Source organism: Semicossyphus pulcher, unplaced genomic scaffold (assembly GCF_022749685.1).
Source record: "Semicossyphus pulcher isolate SPU_LCO1_2020_fin unplaced genomic scaffold, fSemPul1.0.p SCAF_22, whole genome shotgun sequence".
Taxonomy (NCBI): domain Eukaryota; kingdom Metazoa; phylum Chordata; class Actinopteri; order Labriformes; family Labridae; genus Semicossyphus; species Semicossyphus pulcher.
Genome location: NW_027211696.1, coordinates 15,930,988 through 15,954,370, shown reverse-complemented (window position 1 = coordinate 15,954,370; position 23,383 = coordinate 15,930,988). Strand labels below are relative to the sequence as shown.

General features: G+C 44.9%; 1 protein-coding gene across 2 annotated transcripts in view; it reads left to right on the top strand.

Annotated features, from left to right (window-relative positions):
- col5a1 (procollagen, type V, alpha 1) overlaps nucleotides 1-23,383 on the top strand; it is a 94,459-nt gene that overhangs the window by 32,351 nt on the left and 38,725 nt on the right. For both annotated transcript variants that reach the window (XM_069673752.1, XM_069673751.1), the window contains exons 5-22: nucleotides 8,246-8,374; nucleotides 10,227-10,289; nucleotides 10,390-10,788; nucleotides 12,082-12,633; nucleotides 12,734-12,790; nucleotides 15,141-15,182; nucleotides 15,715-15,777; nucleotides 15,864-15,938; nucleotides 17,861-17,953; nucleotides 18,483-18,539; nucleotides 18,727-18,780; nucleotides 19,690-19,743; nucleotides 19,902-19,955; nucleotides 20,091-20,144; nucleotides 20,223-20,276; nucleotides 20,719-20,763; nucleotides 21,403-21,456; nucleotides 22,005-22,049. In XM_069673752.1, the coding sequence (XP_069529853.1) occupies nucleotides 8,246-8,374; nucleotides 10,227-10,289; nucleotides 10,390-10,788; nucleotides 12,082-12,633; nucleotides 12,734-12,790; nucleotides 15,141-15,182; nucleotides 15,715-15,777; nucleotides 15,864-15,938; nucleotides 17,861-17,953; nucleotides 18,483-18,539; nucleotides 18,727-18,780; nucleotides 19,690-19,743; nucleotides 19,902-19,955; nucleotides 20,091-20,144; nucleotides 20,223-20,276; nucleotides 20,719-20,763; nucleotides 21,403-21,456; nucleotides 22,005-22,049 (1,944 nt within the window). The remainder of the gene's footprint in view (nucleotides 1-8,245; nucleotides 8,375-10,226; nucleotides 10,290-10,389; nucleotides 10,789-12,081; nucleotides 12,634-12,733; nucleotides 12,791-15,140; nucleotides 15,183-15,714; nucleotides 15,778-15,863; nucleotides 15,939-17,860; nucleotides 17,954-18,482; nucleotides 18,540-18,726; nucleotides 18,781-19,689; nucleotides 19,744-19,901; nucleotides 19,956-20,090; nucleotides 20,145-20,222; nucleotides 20,277-20,718; nucleotides 20,764-21,402; nucleotides 21,457-22,004; nucleotides 22,050-23,383) is intronic.

Here is a 23,383-nt window from a genome sequence, read left to right as displayed (position 1 = left end):
TAATGGCCTGTACTCCTTACCCTGTATGAATCACAAAACCTGAAGCCTTGCTTACTGGTGGGATGTTCTGAAAGTTCAATTCTTTCGAGGCTAGTAAATTAAAGTATTGGATTTTTCCCACTACCAAATCAGAGGTATTTTCGGTGCTGGTATTGGTATTGGAACGACTTGTGCGTGTTAGAAAGCAGAGCAGAGTGGAAGGAGGTTTTGGTGTTGTTAAAACAAGATGTTGAAGATTGCTAGCGTGTGGAGGAGCGGAGAAGCTGGAGCCGTAGGTTTTGGGTAGTGGAGCCAAAACTTTTGGGTCATACTCTGGAAAGAATGAGGAGCTCTCTCCCCTCTGATGTCAGCCTTGGAACAGCAGCCACACCACATGACATCATCCAGAGGTTTCCTTGGTATCCGCTGATATGCCAGTGGTCTGAATGAGGAGGGGAGGGGGGTGGATGTGTCTGGGGCGAGGGGGGATAAGTCTGGTAGGAAAGGTGAGGATGAGAAGAAGAGGTTAAAAGGTGTTGAATATCAGAAATGGAATGAGTGGGAGTCAAGATGATAAGAGGAAGAGGAGCAGTGCTTGGAAGAAGTGAGCTGCGGGACTCCCGTGGTGCGAGCAGTGCCAGGAAAAAGTAGTAAAAACACGCAACACGTGAGCTCGCTGCTCGTTAAAAGCTTTAATATTGTGATGGCATGATGAAAGTTACACATCCTGTTTTCTCATCTTTAGCTCACGAGTTTTCCTGCTGTTCTCTCAGCACGTACTAATTTACGCTTCACATGTTTAAGTCATCTAAGGTGAAGATGTGGTCCCCCGTAGAGGTACACATGATTTACAACTGTTTATGTACTCCAGAGAAGTTGATAACACTTTCCATATTTACATCAGGTTCTGCTTATTCCAAATCCTGTTTAAGCCCATTTTGGCCCAATGTCAGTGGGAGTAGTTGAACTGGCTGATGTTGCCAGGCGTAGACACAACTTGTGTAATATTCTTTGTTATAAGCTACAATCATGTACGACAGTTAAGCCTTTCAATCTGTGGCTCCACAGTGCAACACCTTCCACAAATGTACCCCGACCCTTTGGGTTTTTGTTGTAATCAAAGCTGCCAAAAGTAGTAATAGGTCTACCTGGGATGCTAAATGGTTGGATAATAGCTAAGTGGACTGTACTAGTCGTCCGACCACTCAAAGCTCACATTCACCCATTCACACACTGATGACCTAAGTGCAACTTTCCAATCAGGATCTATGCAGTCATACCAAAGGGGCGGCTGTGGCTCAGTGGTAGAGTCGGTCGTCTTTCAATCAGAAGGTCGGAGGTTCGATCCCCAGCTCCTCAGGCTACTTGTCGAAGTCTTCTTGGGCAAGACACTGAACCCTAAATTAATATGAATGTGATAACTGATTGACAGTTGGGCACTTTACGTAGCAGCCTCTGCCATCAGTGAAAGACTAGAAAAGCGCTATATAAGTACAGTCCATTTACCATACCCAATCCCTATGCCACTGGGAGCAATATGGAGTTCAGCGTCTTGCCCAAGGACACCTCAACATATGACTGTAGCAATCAGGGATCGAACCCCCAACCTTTCGATTGAGAGACGACCGACCACTGAGCCACAGCCGCCCCATAGCTACCCTCTTTAAGTGCTTAAAAGTAAACCTGGACCTTTGATGCCCTGCTTGGGTCTTCATGACTGCCCGTGCACAGAAATATGACCCTACCACCACAACGTACTCAAATGTGTCTTAAAGATCTGAAAAATGGTTTAGGTGTATTCCACATTGAGTCGCAAATGGTTGAGGATTTAGCAAACCTATTTAGCAGTGTGAACACAACCAGATATTTAGGCTACAACTACCAAACGTGGTAGAAATTACGTACAGCAAGATTGCAGTCAAGGTTTGGAAGTATGGCAAAGCGAGGTACCAAGACACTTGGTTGCAAGTTAATTGGGTCACTTGCAGACCTATTAGAGGTGTTTCTGTTAGTTGACCTACTTTCAAACATCCATTAGTTTTCAACCACAAACTGCAGCCTCCAAAAAGTCCAATCAACACCTCTCTAAAACACTTCCAACAATTACAAGGCGATTATAACACGGCAAGACTGTTATTTTAGACTGCATTGGTTTCACCTGGGTGTACCTAATGGGCTGGCAACTGACTTTATTGTGCCGCAAAATCGAGTGCAAATGTGTGCTTTTCTGCGGAGCTGCAGTTTTCCCACAGATAACGTGGAGTCTGTGGGGACGCGATGCATTCGAGATTAATTTGAGAGGAATTCTGACTCAATGTTCAAACCGCAATCTGTCCCAGCTGGATACAGTGATCTATCTTGGTACATTCATTTTGGAAGCATTACTCATCATGATAATGGATTAGTACAGATTCAGTAGAGAACTTACTACTGTGTAATAATGTAACTGTAATGTCCCTTTTTGAATGGGATATTGTGGCCGTATTCTATCTACCTTCCTAGCTACATTATCTTGTCCAAGGTATACGTCATGCTTGACTTTCAGAGCACACTACCTCTATACATCCACACTGAGGAATTGGACTTCAGTAGCCCTGGGGAAGATGGAGTTTCCAACATGGATAATTAAGAGAATTTCCTTAACCCATGTCAGATGTTTGTCTTTCGCCCCCTTATTCCTTCTGTTATTCCTTTCCTGTGTCAGCAACCCCTGAAGTGCGCCCTCAGCACTTTTTACGTAGACTTCACCAAATGGCCAAGCCAAACACTCTACGTCTGTTAGACGAGGGGAGACGCTCTGGTTTCCACAACCCCAAATGAACGGGAAATGGGAATACGGCTGCCCGTAGTCCGCGGGGACGTAAGAATTAAATCTTATACAGTAGGGAGTGTGACGGGGGATTGGAAGCTGAGGGTTGGAGATGATGGAGAGGCTTAGATGGGATCCAAATACAGGACAAAAGCAAAGAGGTGAGGCAAGGTATTGGATAAGTCGGGTGGCAGACATGCCTGTTGCTCTTGGCAGCCGCTCTGAGCGATGGGATTGAGCTACAGTCTGGAGGGGAAAGAGTATTTGGATGATAGGTCTGGTGAAAGTGGAGTTTAATTTTTCTGTAGGCATTCCTCTTTGTGTTTCTGAACATGTTACCTGTGTGTACATTGTGCGCATACAACATGTATCTCGTTTGTTGTGTGTCCACGTGCATTTTTGTGTGTGTCCGCGCTGATTTATTGCCCCTGTGCGGCGAGCTGACCTCCGCAGTGTGTTGTTTGGTTTTCGTGGTCAGGTTGGAGTATGCCCAGGCGCTGAGGCTGCGAGTGCGCCGGTGTAGGCTGGCAGTGGGACCAAGGCCTGGCGCAGAGCTCAGGGGTGACTGTGTAAATATGTTGTGAAAGTAGCTCAGCCCCCTTTAAACGCAGCCAGAGCCCGGACCTCCCAGAGTCTTATCCTGCTCCGAGGGGGCCCTCCTACCCAATTTTTTCCTGCGCTGAAATATGACCAGAAAAATGATGAGAGTTTTTCTTCTTTGAGCTGCTCGGTCGAGCTTTTTCGTGGGGCGTTAAAAGGTAAACAGAGTCGTTATCAGGTGTCCGAGGAGATATGGAGAAATATCATGCCTTTTATTTAATGCTTTTAGACCAAGAAAGCGAGCATTTCAGGCGAGATTAAGCACCTTAAGACCTTATTCTAATTAAAATACGCCTTGTTAGCTCCTGTCCCCTCCTACTTTAAGTAAGCATATATGCGTGCAGTCACAGTTGAGCCCCTTGTGTAGCAATATTTCCCCCATTTATTGACCATCTGTTGCGTTGCGGTGCTTTTAAACTGCGCTGATATTTTTTTCCATCTCATGCATGAAATCGTTTTATTCAGAAGGGGGAACACAATGAACTCAGTCCACCCTGTGAGATTGTGGGTCAGGTTCAGATGGAGACAATGTTTGGCTTCACACTCACTGGAGCACTCTCCTGCCCCCACCTGGACACAGCCAGAACATCCAGCAGGGAGACATGTGTGGGGGGAACCAGAAAGGGTGAGGTCCAGGATTGAAAGCCAAAACAATGAAGGGACATTTTAGTTAATAAAAAACAGAAGGGACAGATGAGTTACTTACAGGCCTAGTTGCGAGCTGCAGCCCTGTAAAAACGACAGGGAATCATGTGTTCATGCAACAGTTCCCTTCACATGAAGTATGTGAGGTTGTTGTTCGCAGCCACAGGCAACAGCTTTCCCACTTTTCAACCGGAGCTCGACATGAGGCGAGCGTTGGCCGGGAGGAGAGTCGTATTTCAGCCGAGTCCGGGGAGATGCTGACAGCGGCAGCCCTGTTATTGTCTGAAAATTCTGCCTTAAGCACCACTCTGATGTGCCACATGATGCTCCAGAGTGAAAAATGTCACCGTCCCCTCTCGAATAGGAAAGATGATTGCATGTCTTTTATGGTTCCCTGTATCGTTTGGGTGTGATTGTATAATTCCAGGGTTTTTTCCCCCCAATGGTGTGATCTGTTTGGGTGTGGGATCGTGGGTGCTTGTGTGTCCTTGTTTGCATGTGTTGCTGTATATTAATCATTTTGTATATGGCAGGTTTTCAGTCGTCTTACTCGCCACGTATCGGCTTCTGTTCATGTGACTTTTGAGGTGAGGAGGAACCTATAATTTCCTGTTCTTTTTAAGTGTCCGGCTAACCAGTCAGGTTTATTGAATTCTGAATCCCTGACTCGGCACGGGCGGTCGTCTAAGTGCGCTTCCATGTCATCAAAATATAAAGAAGTGGCCTCTATATACAGTAATGAAGTAGATATCTCACGCTTTAGTGTGCTGCTGGACTGAGTTTAATCCAGCGCAGGAATACTAAATGAGAAATTTGGCATTAGCATACAGCTGGAGTACAGTATAGGAATATTTACCGCTTCCCTACATCTGTAAAAACTGTGGCTTATATAAGGTTTGGCACCGGCGCGCGTAAAGTGACGTGTGGTGAAAAAGAACAGCTCTGGCTCAAAGAGAGGAAATCAGAACCAGCTTCAGTGTGTGTCACGGTGGATCAAGACTTTGACAATAGCTTCACTGTGTAGGTGTGCGGTATTTCACGGGAACGCGTGTGCTGTATGTTTATGTGTGTAGCTGGAGGATGAAAAGGAAATAAGCAACCGTCTTTTTGTGATGTAGACGATAAAATACAGATTTTTCGCTTTCAATCAATTTTAAAGATTAAAAGACAGAACTTTACACGTCCAAGCCGCCAGAGTTTAGCCTCTATAGTGTAGGCAGCTTAGCTTTAACTTTACCTTTATCCTGGTAGCAATGACTTAAAGCACACCCTGCTTTATAGTCGGTTATAGTCGAGGGCTGTAGAGGAGTGAGGAGTTAGCAAACGCTAATTCATCAGCTTACAATAGTGCTAGCTAGGTTATTACAAATGGGATGCTAAATTTGTGTAGCAAAAAAGGTTTTAAGGGGGGGGTATTGTGCTAAGTTCAAGCTTCATATTTCACTCTGTGATACCTGCGGAGTAGCTTAGCATAATTTACAGTTAAAAAAACTCATCATGTTTCTACCACTGGAGTTCTGTGCAGGTTCTCGTACAGCCTCTGCTTGAAACGACTCAGTCAGCTCTGTCCCTTTAAGAAACCCCGCCCCTACAAGCCCACTGTGTTCTGATTGGCCAGCTCTCTGAAGCCTGCTGTTGAAAAAATCTGTGTGAAACCTGGCGTTCACAGCAGCCTGCAGACTGAGCTGAGAAGCCTGGGGATTACGCCAACATACTTTTACCTACAGATTTGATACTTCACCCACGTTTAGTCTGGAAAAATTGACTTTAAATTAAGCAAAGACTAAATAAGACCCTCTTTAATCGCAGTGGTAGCAGCTTGTCAATCACATGGTAGCCACGCCCCAAGCATTCCCTAAGTTATCGTCGATTTGACTCTAAATTAAACCACAATTTACAACATAAACGTCATGCTGGATTTAAGAAGACTTGAAACTAGCAATTGAGACCTTAATATCATTAGGAATATGTTCAGTGAGGTATAAATAAAGTGAGAAGTAGGCTCATTTTCTCATAGACTTTAAATGGAAAGTGGCCCTCTACTGGCCGTTAGAAATAATACAGGTCAAAGCAATGTTGAGGCTCCGTTCACTTCTTTTATACAGATTATGGTTTGATCTTTGTCTACAAAGTTTTTCAGTGTTCTGCAGCTTTCTGGACGAGAAGTAAGAAAGTCTCACAGTGTGCAGCCTCGATTTGATCGGTCTTAATCTTCATTAAAAGTTTGCTAGACTGCTGCTCTAAGCAAAGAATGTTTGTTTTTTAACTTTCCTGTCCATCTGCTGTTGATGCCGTTCACAGTTCCTGGCTTCACTTTTTATAGTCAGGACTTTTAACACAAAATAAAATAAAACTCCAGCCTGCTGGAACCAACGGCGAATAGCCCAACGCTCAGCTCTGGTCCACATTCCTCATCCAGCTTCTTCTCATCCTTTTTTCCTCTCTCATGTGCCTTTGGCTATTGAGCTAGCACAATCAAATGCAGCCATCAGCTTTTTTCCAGCCTCAATAAGATCCTTCTAACAGCACACTTTTTCTTTCTAGGCAGGCACACGCCTCTTCTATCTCTGTGTACATGTCACACATCATTAAACACTCTCTGACACGCCACTGTCAGTGCTGCGAGGATGTTCTCATTAATACTTAGGTGTATGATTAATTATCTCATCTCGCTACAATTAGGATCACGCCACTCGCGGTCGGGATGTACCCCTGACATTCCTCTCGGCTGCTCTGGGAGATGGAGAAAAAGAGAGTAGTGGGAAAATAGAGGAAGAATGGCATGTGAATAGGAAAGCAGTTACGACGCTCCAGACGTCAGGGCTGTTTTGTTGTACAGAGGGCTTATTCCTTATTGAATGTGACCTCATTTCAAACACTGAATTCCCATCATCCCCTCTCGGCGCAGCTGCGACACGCGGTCTTGCCAGGAGAAGGGAGAGATAGACTGTCAAAGTGATAGCGAGTCGAGTCTCAGAGGTAGCCATTTAAAAGTTTCCTGGGAGCTGTGTAATGGCTACTCTAGGATTTCAGTCTTTAGAGGAAGTATTGGGATTTGTTTCCCTGCATCCTTAATAAACCCCGCTGATAACATAAGCCAAGGACAGAGCTTGTGGGCTGTTTTGCAAGTGTTATTAAAGGATCCGAGACGGGGTGTTCTGTGTGGTATGTTCGAGTGTAGAATGGTTAGACCACAGATGCAATCCATTTCTATTTGTCAGAATAAAAGAGCAACCCGTGGAGATTTTAAGCTGGGAAGACATGTTGAGGGATTTTAGATTTTTTGGCAATTGGGCTTAATTAAAACCACTTTTCTGGTTTGTTCCCATAGTTGCGTCGCTTCGTGATTCTCATACCCCCCGGAAAATATGTTTGTTTCGGCTCGGTTGACGTTGTGTTTGATTGATGTGGAATGACATCACTGCATTTGGAAGGACATGTTTGGATAGATACAACACAGCCTGTTCGGTGCCATATGCATTCTGCTCAGAAACATGTGGCAAACACACACACACCCAGATCCCTGTGTAGCCTGGGGATCCTGCCGAGCCTTTTCCCTCTTCCCTCTTGTTTTCCCATGCTCTTTTACGATCGATCTCTGTTCTGTCTCTTCTTTGACTTTTCTCTTTCTCTTAATCTCTCGCTTCTGCTACTGTTCCTCCCCCCCACGTCGTTATATGCTCTCGCTTCTTTATGTCAAATGATTTGGGTCAACTATCTGCGGGTGCAGGTCTGCTCATGTTCTCCAAGTTGATCCATTGGTTTTTACACACTCACTCATGACCCTCGCAGATCTGGGGCAGGGCTTACAGTATGAACGCTGTTCACAAAAGAATCATCTGTGTGTGTGTGTTTGTCATCGTCCACCGCTAAATGAAGTCAGTTCTTCCATGTTCTCTTGTTTGCTGTAAGTTTTTTTTTGTCTCTCTCTCTCTGACACTTCTGGACCCCAGACAAAGTTCTTCATCATTTAGTCATCCTTAGATTCCCCTGGCTTGACCTACTTTCACCACTGCCTGTTCAGCATGTGCTAATGCTGCACGCAGATGTTCCCCCCGCCATCTTTTATTTGTTTATATTCTGTCATTTTTTCCCCATCAGGTCACAGAGTGTGAGAGAGGCTGTGTCTCCGTCGCTGTTTGTTTGTTTATTCACATAGAGTGATTTGTGTCCAGTGAGTCTCATCACTTCCTGTTTCTTGTGCTTTTTCAGGGAGACATCCAGCAGCTAATGATTGTAGCAGACCATCGTGCTGCCTTTGACTACTGTGAGCACTACAGCCCGGATTGTGAAGTGCCAGCGCCCGAGCAGCCTCAGAACCAGGAACCCGACAAAGACGAGGTTTGTGTCATGCTCCTTTTATCTCAGGGAGTTAAACCTAACCTGAATCCACAATAGCCATCTAACTAGCTTTTTTCGGGTCTTAATCACATTAAAGTTAGCATCAAAAAGGCCTAGGAAAAGTTTTTCAATGTATTTTATTTGGTTTGAAATTAGCCTGGTTTGCTTGAATATATAATACAGAATAGTAAAACGTTAGCTAATAAGCTGTAATGCTAGCAGCTGTAATGCTAGCCTTACAGCGAGTGGTTTTTGTGGCTGATATTAAGTGTCGCCTGAGAGACAGAGCTAATATTAGCAAGCCATCATTTAGTGTTACATTCATAGCTTTGAGAACAAATAGAGGCATCCCAGCTAGCGTTGCAAGTGGAAGCTAACTGCTAACACCGCGCTGGTTATTAGCGGCCGCTGGTGATTGTGTTGGCTGCAATTGTCCATTTTCGGCTACGGGTGTTGAGCTCGGGTCGTAAAGTGTCGGCAGGGGGACAAAGCTAATGCTAGAAAGCCACCGTTTAGCGTTACATTCATAGCTTTGCGAAAAAAATTAGAGGCACCCCAGCTAACGTTGCCAGTGGAAGCTAACTGTTAACACTGCGAATGGTTATTAGCGGCCGCTGGTGATTATCGTTGGCTCCAATTTTCCATTTTCGGCTACAGGAGTTGAGCTTGGGTCGTTAATGATTTATTTATTTGTGGCTGATATTAGGCGTTGCCCGGGGGACAGAGCTAATGTTAGCCATCATTTAGCGTTACATTCATAGCTTTGAGAACTAATAGAGGCATCCCAGCTAACGTTGCAAGCGGAAGCTAACTGCTAACACTGATAGGGCTAAAGTTAGCAGGTATTGTACTAATGCTAACTGCTTAATTAGTTAGCGTAGTTAGCAGTAAATGCAGTGAGTTGTTACTGCTAACTTTGAAATCTAAGTTACTACTCATTATGCTATATGAATATAGTTAGTATTTATATTAATTCTAACTTTAGTCTACAATCCCTTTAGCTTCTACATGGAAATGTATGCTAACTTTGATATGAATAACCAACTTGAATGAATAATTTTCAGATGGGTAAATGTTTATTTTATAGTTTGGATGTTTAGTTTTTTGGTGAATTCTTAAAGAGTCTCTAAACTTTGCTATCAAATATGCATTCTTACAATTTCAAGCCAAATTCCCAGAGGCTTTAAGTGCCACTACATTGCCCATTACGAGAGGCAAGAGAGTTGTTCTCGTGGCTGACCTTACCCAAGGAAGTTAATTTCCCTTAATCCATAATTGTCTGTATTACTCAAATCAGATCTGTTTGGATCCTGTGCTGAAAAGAGCCCCTTGGCTTATGCAAGACAACCGCACTCTGCCAGAGGAAAGTGCTGACTGTGAAGAACAGGGTTATCAGTTAGTTAATAATGTTCTGGAATGATGTGGTGCCTGCCTAAGCCTGCATCCCTGCACCATGCCGTTGTCTGCACTGAATACCAATACACTCTGTGCATGTTAAGTAAAGGCGTGTCAGAGAGGTGTTAAAAGATAGACAGGAAGCTCTTCCTATTGACCTTTCCTTTTCCCTGGGGCCGGTCAGCATGCCTATAGGGTTTAAAATAACTTTTTTTTTTCTAATCATTGAGAAAGCAGTAAAAAAGTATTCTGTCATTCAGTGCTGACAAGTTGTAACAGGGAGATAGAGCAGGAGGTTTCCTACTGTAGAAGGCATTCCTGTGTTGATTCTGATCGATGGTCTTTCATGCGTATATCAGCCAGATGCGGCAACGACAGAGCAGTGGATCATATTTCAACTTCAATATGTGATAGTTTTCCTCCTGCTGAGTGTTGTTGTTATGTTTCTGTCCTTTAGAAACAAAGCTACTATTATGAATACCCCTACTATGGTGACGATGATCTCACAGCAGAAGTCAAGGTAATGGAACCAGATGAACATCATGTTTTCATGTGCACAATCGTTTTCTTTCACATGCACCAAAGAGGAAAAAAAACACAATAACCTCCATCCCTTACAGGGTGTCGATGCAGACAGTGTGGTGTCCGATGTTGAGGATGTTGTGAGCAGTATCGGCGGCACCGGCGGCGCCGGCGGCAAAGTGTCCATCTCCACCAGCTCATCCGGCGGCTCGTCATCAAGCTCTTCAGGTACTGCAACAGGTGGAGGAGACGCTTACGGAGAGGAAACCAGCCCTTACGACAGCTACGACAGCTACTATGAGAACTACTACGACGAGTCCACGGCCTCCCCCGACGGGGACACCACCAGGCGTGTCACCATCACCAGCATCGGCACCGGCAGCGAGCTGGATCTGGGAGCAGGAGGGAAGGTCGAGTTGGACGCAGGGGCTGGAATCAACAGGGTCATCACCAGCGGAGGAGGAAGTTCAATAACCGTCACCAGCAATAAGACATCAGTAGGTTGACATTAATCACATTGACATCCTCACTTAATTGTTGTCAGTGTGACCTGTAGGTCTAATAGATGCATTGATTAACTGCTAAAAACATTTTAAACACCATTCTTTACTGCGTTATACACTCCAGACAAGGCTTACCTGCACTTTTGTGGGAGACTTTTTTGACCCTTCCTCATTTTGAATCCACCAATCCACAGGGGGGCAGCAGAGCCGTCATGGAAGTATTTAAAAATGCCAAAATGGAAAATAAATTTTGGGATGGGCTGAAAAGTGTTTTGATGATTGTTTAATTATTTTTCAAGCTTTATCTTCTTAAAATGCGACTCTAAACTGATATTGATATTTGGGGTTTTTGGACATAGACTTTATTTAAGGAGTGAACTTGGTCACCATGATGTCATCCATTGACTTTGGGACCATTTTAAAGCATCAAGTTTTGCATTTTGGCCGTTGTCATGTTTGTTATTTGCAGCCAGAAGGGACTATCTTTGGCTGAGAGGGTGGGGCTGTAGAGGAGTAAGCGAACGCTAATTCATCAGCTTATGTTAGTGCTAGCTAGGTTAGCTAGCAGCCTTCGAAGGAGGCGATCTACGGAGGATGCGCCATTCATAGCCTGTGTAGACTGTTAAAGCAGGATTTCCTGTTTGCGTCACCAGCTGTTCACGCCCTTACACTTCCGTCACCAAATGTCGCTCCTGACGCCTAGCAACAGGTAGCTAGCCGGCAAACTAGCTAGGGTTAGGGTTATGCAACCGATGGATCCTTCGTGGCCTGGGAAAAGGTGGACACAATTGTCGGCTGAATCTGAAGGAGCCTTCGAAATTGGGACAGCCTTCGATGCGCCGCTGTGACGCAGTCGGCCTGTGATAGAATTGACTGTGATACAATTGAGATGCTAATTTTGTCTAGCAAAAAAAGACTAAAGTGTCCTTTAATTTAACCAAACACTAAAAAAAGACCATCTTTAATCTCAGAGGTAGCAGCTTGTCAATCACATGGTAGCTACGCCTCAAGCATACCCTAAGTTATCGTCCATTTTACTCAAAATAAGACCATCATTTACAAACTAAACATCATGCTATATTAAAGAAGATGTTAACTGTTAACTGAGGAAATAAATCGAGTGGGAAGAAGGGTAATTTTCTCATAGACCTACACACAGTTGGACTTGTTTTTGCAACCAGTGGAGTCGCACCCTGCTGGCTATAAGAAAGAATGCAGGTTAAAGCACTTTTATTTATTCTCAACCACTCACTACATGCTAAATATTTCTGTTCTGTCTTTTCATAGGCTGATGCCTACGATGACTACGGCGATGGATACGATTATGGCGTTGACACGGGTAGCATTGGTGGAGGTGGAAGCAGCAGCACAGTCCATATTGGTGGAGGTGGTGTTGATGGCAGCAGCAGCACAATCCACATGAGCGGAGGTGGAGGAGGAGGCAGCAGCAGTTCTACCATCACCCTTGGTGGAGGAGGCAGCAGCAGCAGCAGTTCTACCACCAACCTTGGTGGAGGAGGCAGCAGCAGCAGCAGTTCTACCATTACCCTTGGTGGCGGAGGTGGCTCTGTAGCCGTAGGTGGTGGTTCTGTCTCTGGTGGAGGATCTTCTGCTGGAGGTGGATCTGCCAGCGCCGGCACCGGAGCTGGAGGCTCCATCGCCACCGGAACGGGCCTGGGCTTGGATGGTGAGGGCGACTACACTGATCTGGATCTGGATGTGTTCAAGGAGGATCCCATCACCGACTACACCGACTTGGACGTCTACGACTCCTACGGCGACCTGGATTACGACAAGGAGAAAGTGCTGCCCGCTGAGACCGATGAGTACTACGGACAGGTGAACACCAGTGGAAGGACACACGTGAGGATGAGGAGGGTATCTTGATGAAGAGGAGAGAGGGCTGATTGTGTTTGTTTTTTGTGTGTTTGATGTTTAGGTCGACGGCGCTCGCGGCGAGAAGGGACAGAAGGGAGAGCCTGCTGTTATTGAGCCTGTGAGTATCACTATTTAAACAACATACTTGGGCAACAGATGTAGACTCTGCGTGCTTGCGCGCACATGGCTGCGCTGCATGCGTGGATGTTTATATTTGCGAGTACATACGAATGATCCACATCCAAACACGAGCAGCCCCTCACTTCTGAATGAAAATCCTTTAAGACGTTTCTCCCAGTGTCGCTGAGCAAGGCGTCGCTCCTGGCCGGCCATCAGGACTCCAGAATAAACAGTTGGAGAAGAGCCATGCAGGGATGGTCAATAATCTCTAAACACAGTGTGGGTAGTGTGTAAACACTGGGGGGCTGGAGGGAGGGAGAACAAAAGGGAGTAATGAAGACTTTTCCTGCCCCTTTGGCAAAAAGCTTTTTTAAAACACAAACAGATGGAAAACATCCAACACTCATTTAGACGCTCAAATATAAATACAGGTAACATTGTGGGAGTGAGGGTGCATCTCTGTTTGCAAAGGTACATCAGACTCAGAGGGACTTTGTATCTCTAATACAGCTCCAGCTGTTGCACTTCAAACAAAGCGTCACTGAGCTCCTCTCAGTATACAAGCCTCAGTGACGGAGTGTCTTCATGTTTATATGTGAGAGCAGAAAAGCGTGTGTGTTTACCTCCTACACGACCCTTTATGTGTGTGCGCGCACACGTTGAGTACGCATCCACCCAGTGTGTTCTGCCTCTTGTAAACATAAGAAAAAGCCGAGAAAGACACACAAACACGAACGTACACGCGCTTTACCGCCCCAAAGATCTTCCCTTTTCCCATCACACACACTGCAGGCGTAACCTGGGGAGTGTCAAAGATCATCTGCAGCTATTCTATGATGAAAGAGCTCAATGCGTACAGCTTGGGGGTTAATGGAAAAAGAGCTGAGACGACATATTTTGAACGAGTTTGGATAAAGTGTGGGTTTCTGTCCTTGTAATGAAGCAGGAAGCCAAAATGTGACCACAAGAGCAAACAAACAAAGCAGCATCTCTGCAGCCGCAGAGCTGCAACAACACAGGACTTAAACGACTTTGTGTTTGTGCTTTATATATGTTAGAAATACTCATTTGAATCCAATCTGCTTTATTGGCATTAATGCAATAGAAAGAAGGCGTCGAGTGATAATGAGATTTAAAAGAAAACAAGAAGATGAGAAAAAAGTTATACAAAAACAGGAAAAGAGTTATGTGTGTGTGTGCGTGTGTGTGTGTGTGTGTGTTAAGTTAATGTTTGTTGTATGTGTGTGCATTTATTTTTAATAGTGTTTGCAGCGTGTGTGTTCGTTCCTTTCCCACTGGTCAAAAAACCCACTAACACCTGGCTTTTTTGCTAAGTGGGAAAGGCTCCAATCGGCATTCAGACCCGGGTCAAATGACTCTGCAGTAGACCCGGGTAATTATCTCCTCGGCTCCGATCGGCATTGATGGGTTCACAAAACCCGTGTCGACACGCTAATCTACGCCCACTTTCCGGCGCGATGCTATACTCCGTCTGTAACTTCTTCAACTCCTCGTCATCTCAGCTACATATTCGGCCTGCCTCCGTCCGAGCAGCGCTCGAACATCATTCCAAATTTGTCGGCGCCGAGTTTGATACACAGACTGAATGTGATAGATACAATAAAGACCTAAAGACCTTGTGATGTCAGACCATGATGCGGCAGAAAAGACACCGACAGGAGTATACTTCACTGTCAGTGGGAAAAGAGACAATCGGCGTCTATTTAAGCAGGTCTTCCCGGGTCTGAAGAACCCGCGTCAACGCGCTACTTTTGGTGGCAAAGGGGTGTGAGACTGTGTGTGTGTGTTTGTGGATCAGTACCTGGATAGAGGATGCTTTTACATTGTGCTCCGAGATCAGACCTTCCATCAAACAGTATCAGTTGCTCTGAGAGTAAGGAAGTATTAAAATGATCTTTACAGCATTGTAATAAATAAATAAACTTAAAAATTGCATAATGCATAAAGTTGCTATCATTGCATATATTTAGAAGCACATGCATCAGCTGATTTCACACCGCATGCATGCTCAGAGATCTGATCTGCCAGCGTGAGTTGATTAATTATCAATTAAGTTTGATTGGTTCCCATCAGGCTGTGCAGGTAAGAGCGCACCTGCAGCCGCTCACCCCTCCTGCTCTCTGTGATTTCATTGTAAGTGAACTGACAGGCAGGAATGCACATTAAGTAAGTTAACTTTAAGATGAAGGGTTGATGGGCAGCTGTGTCGGGACATGTACACTTACCTCCTGTAACCAACGCCTCGTACTGACGGACACAGAAAGCGCTGCTGAGTGAAATGCAGCATATTTATGAATGAAGCTGATGTTTGTGGTCGTGTGTTTCAGGGAATGCTGGTGGAGGGTCCGCCCGGTCCTGAAGGTCCAACAGTAAGTCAAACACTGTCTCCTTACTCACTTCCTATCTTGTCCTCTCTTTCCCTCCACGCTTCTTGATCACTAGCGTAACTCTTTGTAGAAATAAGTGCTGATAACATTTATATCATCCGCTCTTGTAGTGTGTTTATCATTTGTCCTCTGGATAGGAAACAAAAGGGAAAGAATCCCTCCCTGCCTGACTCCTCATGCAAAGGGAGTGGCCAAAAAAAACGTCCCCCTGAAGAGATACGGACCTTCCCCAGATGTTGAGGAACTTAATTATTTATCCAGGACGATTTTTCAGACACAGTTGCTCCTGACACCCTGCAGATGGAGTCCCGCTGAGGCGAGCCATTCACGCGCTGAGCTATAGACAAATAAAGAGCGCCTCGCACAGAGGATTTACAACTCACCGAGCTGTCCCATATTGCCTCATGCATTCCTTTCTCCCATGTGTGACCACTTTGCGAGATAAGGGCCAGAACTTTAGGGCTGTATGTATGTCGGATGTGTGTGTAATGAGGTTTTCTGTGCCTTGTCGTAGGGTCTCCCAGGACCCCCGGGTTCTTCTGGCCCACCAGGCAGTCCTGGAGATTCAGGAGAGAGGGTGAGTGTGTCGTATGTGCCACACATGGAGAATATAAGTACACTTCAGTCCTTCTGTGTGTACTCATAGGTGTGTTTTTGTTTCAGGGTCCTCCAGGTCGTTCTGGTCTTCCTGGTGCTGATGGTCTGCCAGGACCCGCTGGAACTGTCCTGATGCTGCCTGTAAGTAAATCACAGTTTATGTCAAATAAAGGCGACTTTTTGACCCCCGTTGTTTCTTATGTTAGCACTCGGATAAAATCATATCTCATCTTTTTTTAGGAGTGTACCTTTTAGTATGACCTTAATCTTTTCTACTGAGTATTAAAAACTCAACTCTAAGTAACAATTGCATCTACTTTCCTTGTTTTACTTTTTTCTGGTCATGAAATGTGAGCAAAAAGTGCATAAACATGCCAGCAAACACCCAACCGTGCTGCCTTCATATAGTTATTTAAATCCTACCTGTACGCACTGAAGCACAGTTGTGAAAAGTTGCGTAAATTAGGTTAAAACATTTATTAAAAATATAATAAAATATTAAAAACAAGCGCTTAAAATGTCCACATTTGTCTGTTTTTCCATTTTTAAAGCACAAAAACATTTCCCATGAGGCCCTTCACCCTCAGACATTTGATGCACGTGTCCTTCACAGATACATTGTCATGTAAATCAGTGCTTCAGCAGCCCCTTGTGGTTTTATTAGTACACATGAAAGCCCCCTCTGCTCACACTCGGTTGTTTCGACTCGACATCATTTGAACGCATTCTTTAGTCAAAAATGTAAGCTATGCTATCATGTGACCCTCCAGGAAGTGGTCTCGCTTCAGACAGGAAGCAAAGCAACACTGTTCTGTAGTTTCAGCTGCATCCAATGATTCGCCTGCGACACTAGCACAGCCACGCTTCCCTTCGCCGTCTACTTTTTTTTTACGCTTTATTTTTCCTTGTGTTTGAAAATGCACAAATCTGCCGCTGAAGCTGATTAGTCCTACAGATGTGGAGTTGTGGTTTCGGGGGTCCTCGGAGCTGTCTGGGGCGAGCCATGTGGCGGGCTCCGTCTGGACAGGAACTCCAGTTTCTCTGCTCCGTCCGCTGGCAGAAAGCACGACTTGAAATCCGATCCTTGAGCTCCGAGGCTAATGAGAAACATGCATTGTTGTTTCACCCCGGCTCTGACCAGCCGACTCTTTGGCAAAGTGTTGAAAATAGCGGAATCAAAACAGAGCTCAGCGACAATCTCTCGCTGAAATGTCCGACCTACATTCATCCGAAAGTGATGCATCTTCTTTATCTTTTCTGTTGACAAAGCAGTGTTTCTCTCTCTCTCTCCATACTGCCAGTGAACAACTTCATGTGGCGGAACATTTTGTTCAGGTTTCATGATGCAGAAGAATGTCAGAAAGTGCAAAAAAAGATGAAGGGAAGAGAAATGGAAGACAGACTGATTGGCTCACCGATTGGCAGGCAGGAAAAAGGAATAGCTGCATATATTTGATTAAGAGTGAGATAGCAAGGAGAAGGGCCAACATTTAATCAAACCTAGACAGAGGAAGAAACTGCTGGATTTGCAGAAAAGTTAGCGCTGCAGCAGATCTGGCTCAGCCCCGATGTTCTCAATCAGATGTTTGTATTTGTGCTTCTTGGTAACAACGTTTCTGTGATGGTGAAATCCACCACTGTGCTGCGGTGCATCTGTAAACCCGCCGACAGTCAGTCTCCTGAGGGCTGTGTGAGCTGCGTAACCCAACCCAGGATGCCTGGCCCGGGCAAACCTGCGCTGCACCACAAGCTTTAGAAATCCACCTAAGATGCAATACCGCCTTTTCACCACCAGATGTCAGTGGAACTTGCGGCTCTCGGTGTGCAGGCGCAGCCTTTGATGGGGCTGGTTTGGCAGCTAGATGCTGGTGTGCTTAGTTTTAACATCTGTTGCTTCGTTTCAAGTTGGGGACAGTGTATCAAAATAATATTTAAGACACTGAAGGGAGTACATGTCAGGATTTTGCAACAAGAAGTTATTTCACATTTCTGTGTTTTCCTGCCGTGTGCTGCTGCTGGCTTCGTCTTCACCGGAGCTCATCAGTCTGTGATTCCCTCCACAGTTCAGGATGAGCGCTGGAGGTGACTCTGGACAGAAGGGACCTGCTGTGTCAGCACAGGAGGCCCAGATGCAGGCCATCATGCAGCAGGCCAGGGTAAGAGTGCACACAGGAACACATCAGACTGCAGCAGGAATATACACTAAAAATACGTGTGTGCTTAATCCTTCAAAAGTGCTTCAAATTCAGCATTTTTTTCTTATATTTTCATGCTTTTATTATTATTTATTTTGGCATATTTGCTGCTAAAAAACTATTTTTACCTTTGTTGTTTTAAAAGTGTTTAAAGTTTGAAGTATCTTAAGTACTTTGCATGCATCATTGGAGCTTCTTTAGAGTTTTAATTGTTTTATTTCACCCTGCGAGTTGCTCACAAGCAGGCATCATTCATATTCAAACACACACACAGTGACAATAAAGACCTACCTGTCTGAAGTGCTGTTTTAAAAACAACGGAAGGCAGTTTAGCAGCTGTTTGGTACACACAAAACACGCTACAAACATATTAAGAACATACAGCTCATACTTATCTGCACATGCATGAATCTGGTTGTTATGTTTGCTCATTAATGATTGAAATGTACATCTTTTAGTCTTTAATTTGTGGCTTTTCTCTTCTTTCCAGCTCGCCATGCGCGGCCCGACAGGTCCGATGGGTTTGACAGGCAGACCCGGCCCTCTGGTCAGTGTTTAAAACTCACCTCACGGGCGAACACAGACGCACAATCAATCAATACAAATTTTGAGTCACAAATTTGATCAGCAGATTTGTCGAGCGCAGTACGCAAAATGAATCTCCAAACAGTCTGAGGTTGAGAACTTTGTCTTGCTTTAGTTTCTGTCAGATGTTTGACTTTCTTTCTTCTCAGGGTTCTCCTGGCGTGTCAGGACTGAAGGGAGAGTCTGGAGAGGCCGGTCCTCAGGTACGAGATATAAAAATGCAAATTTTCTATTTTTCTTTGAAAAACAGAATAAATGAATCTAAAAAAAACTCAACCTGACAAGCTAAACTACTGAGAGGGTTGCATTTTCCACTGACAAATTGTGTTTGTAATCCCTCAGTGCAGAGTAATGCGCAACTTTGCTTGTTCAGCTCGGTGTTTCTAAAGTCCCTTTCCCACTGGTCAAAAACCCACTAACACTGAGGATGCATGATATTATTGGTATCTGCAGATTATGGCTTGAAAATGACACATCAGCATCAGCAGATATGTCCATTTTCTGCTGATAAAACAACGCTTTAATTCTGCCAAAATGCTCAATGATTCCCTAAGAAAGCTTGACGTAATGCTACGACATTAACTCGTAACACTGCCTGCCGAAGTCATCAACCATATACAAATAAAGACTAAAAAGTCACAGACACTTGAGACAATTAAGTTAAACAACTTTAACAGCTCTTAACAAGCTAACAGTTAGCTCACATTCTCGTCATTTTACCGACTTGACAACATCGAACACGCCGAAAATACACTCTCGGCTAAAGCCGACGCTAACGGAGAGTAACAGAAACATCAGTGCAAAACTAACTTACATATTCATGGACGCACACACAATAAAAAGAGGCTGTCGGCGATCGCTGATGTCTCTGTAGCACATGCAGTAAACAAGTCCGGGCATGTCTCCCTCTCTGCCGTGTTTCGGGGCGATGCTGCGTTCAGGTGCGCTCAGAAACGTGAGTGATCAAACACACGTGACCTTTTGTACAGTGAAGAAGGATGCAAGAAGTTTTTGACCACTACAATAATAGTAGGAATGATATCAGCTCCACTACATGGGAGGCTTGATGTACGGGGTATAAGGTGATAAGTCTAACTGAAGTTTTGTTTCAGGGACCTCGTGGACCTATAGGATCCCTCGGACCGTCTGGAAAGCCTGGCCGGAGGGTAAGCGTGATACGAACCGAGCTGAAAACACCAAAGCAGTGATATAGATGAAATGAATAATGAACTACTTTCTTAGAATCACACTGAATACTTTATAAACATCACTCACACACTGACGTGTTTGCAGACATGTTATGTAACTCTTGTTATTCTCGCAGGGTCGTCCCGGATCCGACGGCGCCAGAGGCATGCCAGGACAGTCCGGACCTAAGGTTCCTTTTTTTTTCCTACCATATTTCATGATGCACTTTAATGCACCGTATTTCATCATCGCACACTTTCAAAGTGTGTTGTTTTGAAGCCTGTACGAGGAGGTATGTGACTCATGTTTTATCTTCGCTCCTCAGGGAGACAGAGGGTTTGATGGGCTGGCTGGACTTCCTGGTGAAAAAGGACACAGAGTGAGTCGCCGAGCATGAGAAGCTTTCGCGTGTGTGTGTGCGTGTGTTTGTTTGTAATCTGCATTTCTGTTCTTATAGGGAGAATCTGGACCTTCTGGACCTCCTGGTGGCCCTGGAGAGGATGGAGAGAGGGTAAAAACACTTTTTTTTCTCAGCTGTTTTCATGTTTTGTTTGGATGTATCAGCTTTAAAAAAATGATGTGTTTGCTTCCATCCCTTATTAGTATGCTGCAAAAAGACAGACAACTCTCTGAATGGATCTTCTCTCGCCTCTCTCTCTCTCTGCGCCCACATTTCCACGTCCACTCGGCCTCCTTCTCTCCCCTTCTAACTCAATTCTCTCCTTAATATTTCTGATCTCTGGCACCTTTATCTCCGTCTAATCTCCCTCCTCGCCCTCATTACCCACAGCTGATGCAACCTGATCCCCTCTTTGCCTCTTCTCTCTCTCTTTCCCATTATCTCTCAGTCCACACACACACACACATCCTCACTTTTCTTCTCCCTCCATTATCATTCACGGCCTGTTCCGACGTTCTGACCCGTTCTCTCTCTCTCTCTCTCTCTTTCCCAGGGAGATGATGGAGAGATCGGACCCAGGGGACTTCCTGGTGAACCAGTGAGTGATCACGTGTATTACCGCTCGGGCCTCGGAGATTGTGCGATAGAGCAAACAGTGTGATGAGATCATATAACATCTGTTCATATTCATATAGTTTTTTTAGCGTTACACTGCCGGGAAGTGTATGATTATGATACTGTGCTTGTGCTACATGAGCACAAGAGGTGGGAATAGCAGGCAGCTCACATCAAGCTTGTTATAATAGCCTCCCACTCTCCCATGCAGGATATTCCCCACAGAGCAGGCAAGGAGCAGCCTTGATATCCGCTGTCATGACTTTCTTTGTCCACCAGGGTGTGCTAAATTGGTTTGAATGCACACTGCCAGGACAATACGTCTTTTAGGGTAACTGTAGCTGCGAGGCAAAGCACAGGAATTCAAAGCAGTGTTTGATACGCGTAGCTGTGGGGAGTTAACGTGTAGTAAATGAGAAAAAAAAAAAGACAGAGGGTGTTTCAGCTTTTCTCCTTCACAATGTGACTCTGCAGAATATCCTCAAGGACGCTCAGGAAGCGAGGTGTTCGACAGAAGAGTAATTTTGAAACTTGACTTCAGCTGAAAATGTTTAATAATTCATCAGTCCTTTCTCAGGTGTGATATCATTCGCAATCTCATTTCCTTTCTTCTTCCCCTCAGGGGCCCCGCGGTTTGCTCGGACCGAAAGGACCTCAGGGACCTCCCGGACCCCCTGTGAGTCCCCCCCCGACCGCCGCCTCTACCATCCTCACAGCTTTTCATATCCACTCTGTTAGAACAGATTTACTGTTTACATAGCAGAATCAATTTTTTTTCCAGCATCTCACAGGCAACAAGGAGAAAAAACCGAGCACACGACACCCACAGGGAAATACAAAACTCAATATAGTTCAGACAGCATGCACAAAGAGTAGAATATGTTATTGAGTTTATCTCCGGCATCTCACACTAATGTCTGCAGCAGAGCAAAGCTTAAACCTAATGTTTATATTGTTTCAACTGATTTAATTTAATACGGACAGTGCACATCAATCATGCAGCTTATTTTGAGCTGATATCCCTGCGCACGATGTTCAGATCCCAAATCCAATAAATCAAAGCCTTAAATTCGCGCAGTGCAGATGCAAAAGGCAACGTTTGGTCCAAAAACAGCATTTTCAAAATTGTCTGGAGCTCAGAGACTTAAAGTTCACCCAGAATACAAACTTTTTTTAGTGTGTTGCACATGTCGTTCCCTAAAGTCTTCTTCTCATCTGTTGTAGGGCGTTACTGGAATGGACGGACACCCAGGACCCAAAGGAAACATAGTAAGTGAAGCTGGAATTGATCAAATTGCTTTTAATAGTTATCTGAGGTAAAACACAGGGCTGCAACTAATAATTACGATAAATGGTAATCGCGGGAGCACACGTCCCAGATATCCAGACAGTGTTGCATGTGTGACGTCCACGGTTGGCTCCGGTTGTAACTCTTGATTCAAGATTCGCTTTCCTTTTTAGTTTGCCTTCATCTGAGTGTCGACTTTGTTTCTTTTTCTTTGGATTTTGACTTATTGTTGAAGTTGTATCTGTAGTCATCCATCTTTTCTTTGTTTGTTCAGCCATAGTAGATCACTGTTTACTCGCAACACTTGCAGAGACCGGAAAAGCAGCCGCTTAGCTCCGCCTACCCTCTCTGGCAGACCAACCACTGCTGGCTGATGGAAAATGCGTCACTAACTGGGCGCCGCTTGTGATCTTTTCCGCGAACATCGCCACAGACACCCAGTCTGTAATACTGCAAATGCAAAGGCTTTCATCAGTGGGCCACAGGCTCAATCACCATTGTGTTACCTCATTCGGCAACAGATAGAGACTTAACAGACATTTATTTATATGAAAATCTGCAAGAATATTACTTTAAGAAGCCAGAATCAGAAATTGCTTAAACAAAGGCTACAGTGGTGCAGTGGTTTACACTGTCCCCTCACAGCTAGAAGGTTCCTGGTTTGAATCCCGCTCCGGACAAAGTGGGCCTTTCTGTGTGGAGTCTGCATGTTCTCCCTGTGCATGCTCCGGCTTCCTCCCACAGTCCAAAGACATGCTCGTTAGGTTCATTGTTGACTCTAAAATTGCCCGTACGTGTGAGCGTGAAACGTCGTCTGTCTCTGTGTGTCAGCCCTGTGATTGACAGGCGATCAGTCCAGGGTGTACCCTGCCTCTCGCCCAATGACAGCTGACTCCCCCGGCGACCCTGAACAGGATATAGATAATTGATGGAAAGATGACTGAAACGATTTAGCGATTATAAATATAGCTGGAGATTAATTTCCTTTCTGAATATGCAAAAAAAAGCACGACATGACCTCATCAGGCCTGTCTTTCTCTCTCTCACACACACGCAGGTGCATCAGAGGAGACTTAGCAGTTAATAAAGAATCTACCAGGCTGAGTTTAGATCCATTTGAGCGGCTCTGCCGCGGACGGCTTTATTCCGGGTCAATTTCTTGTAGCGCCTGTTCATAATGAGAGAAAACCTGTCTGCAGCAGCTCGTCTGCTCTGCTGGGATCGTTCCAACTAGCTAGAGATTGAAGATCAACCGCTTTCCCAGACTCCTGCACCGGGCCCACATAATTGATTGCCAGTTATCTGAGAGGGAAGG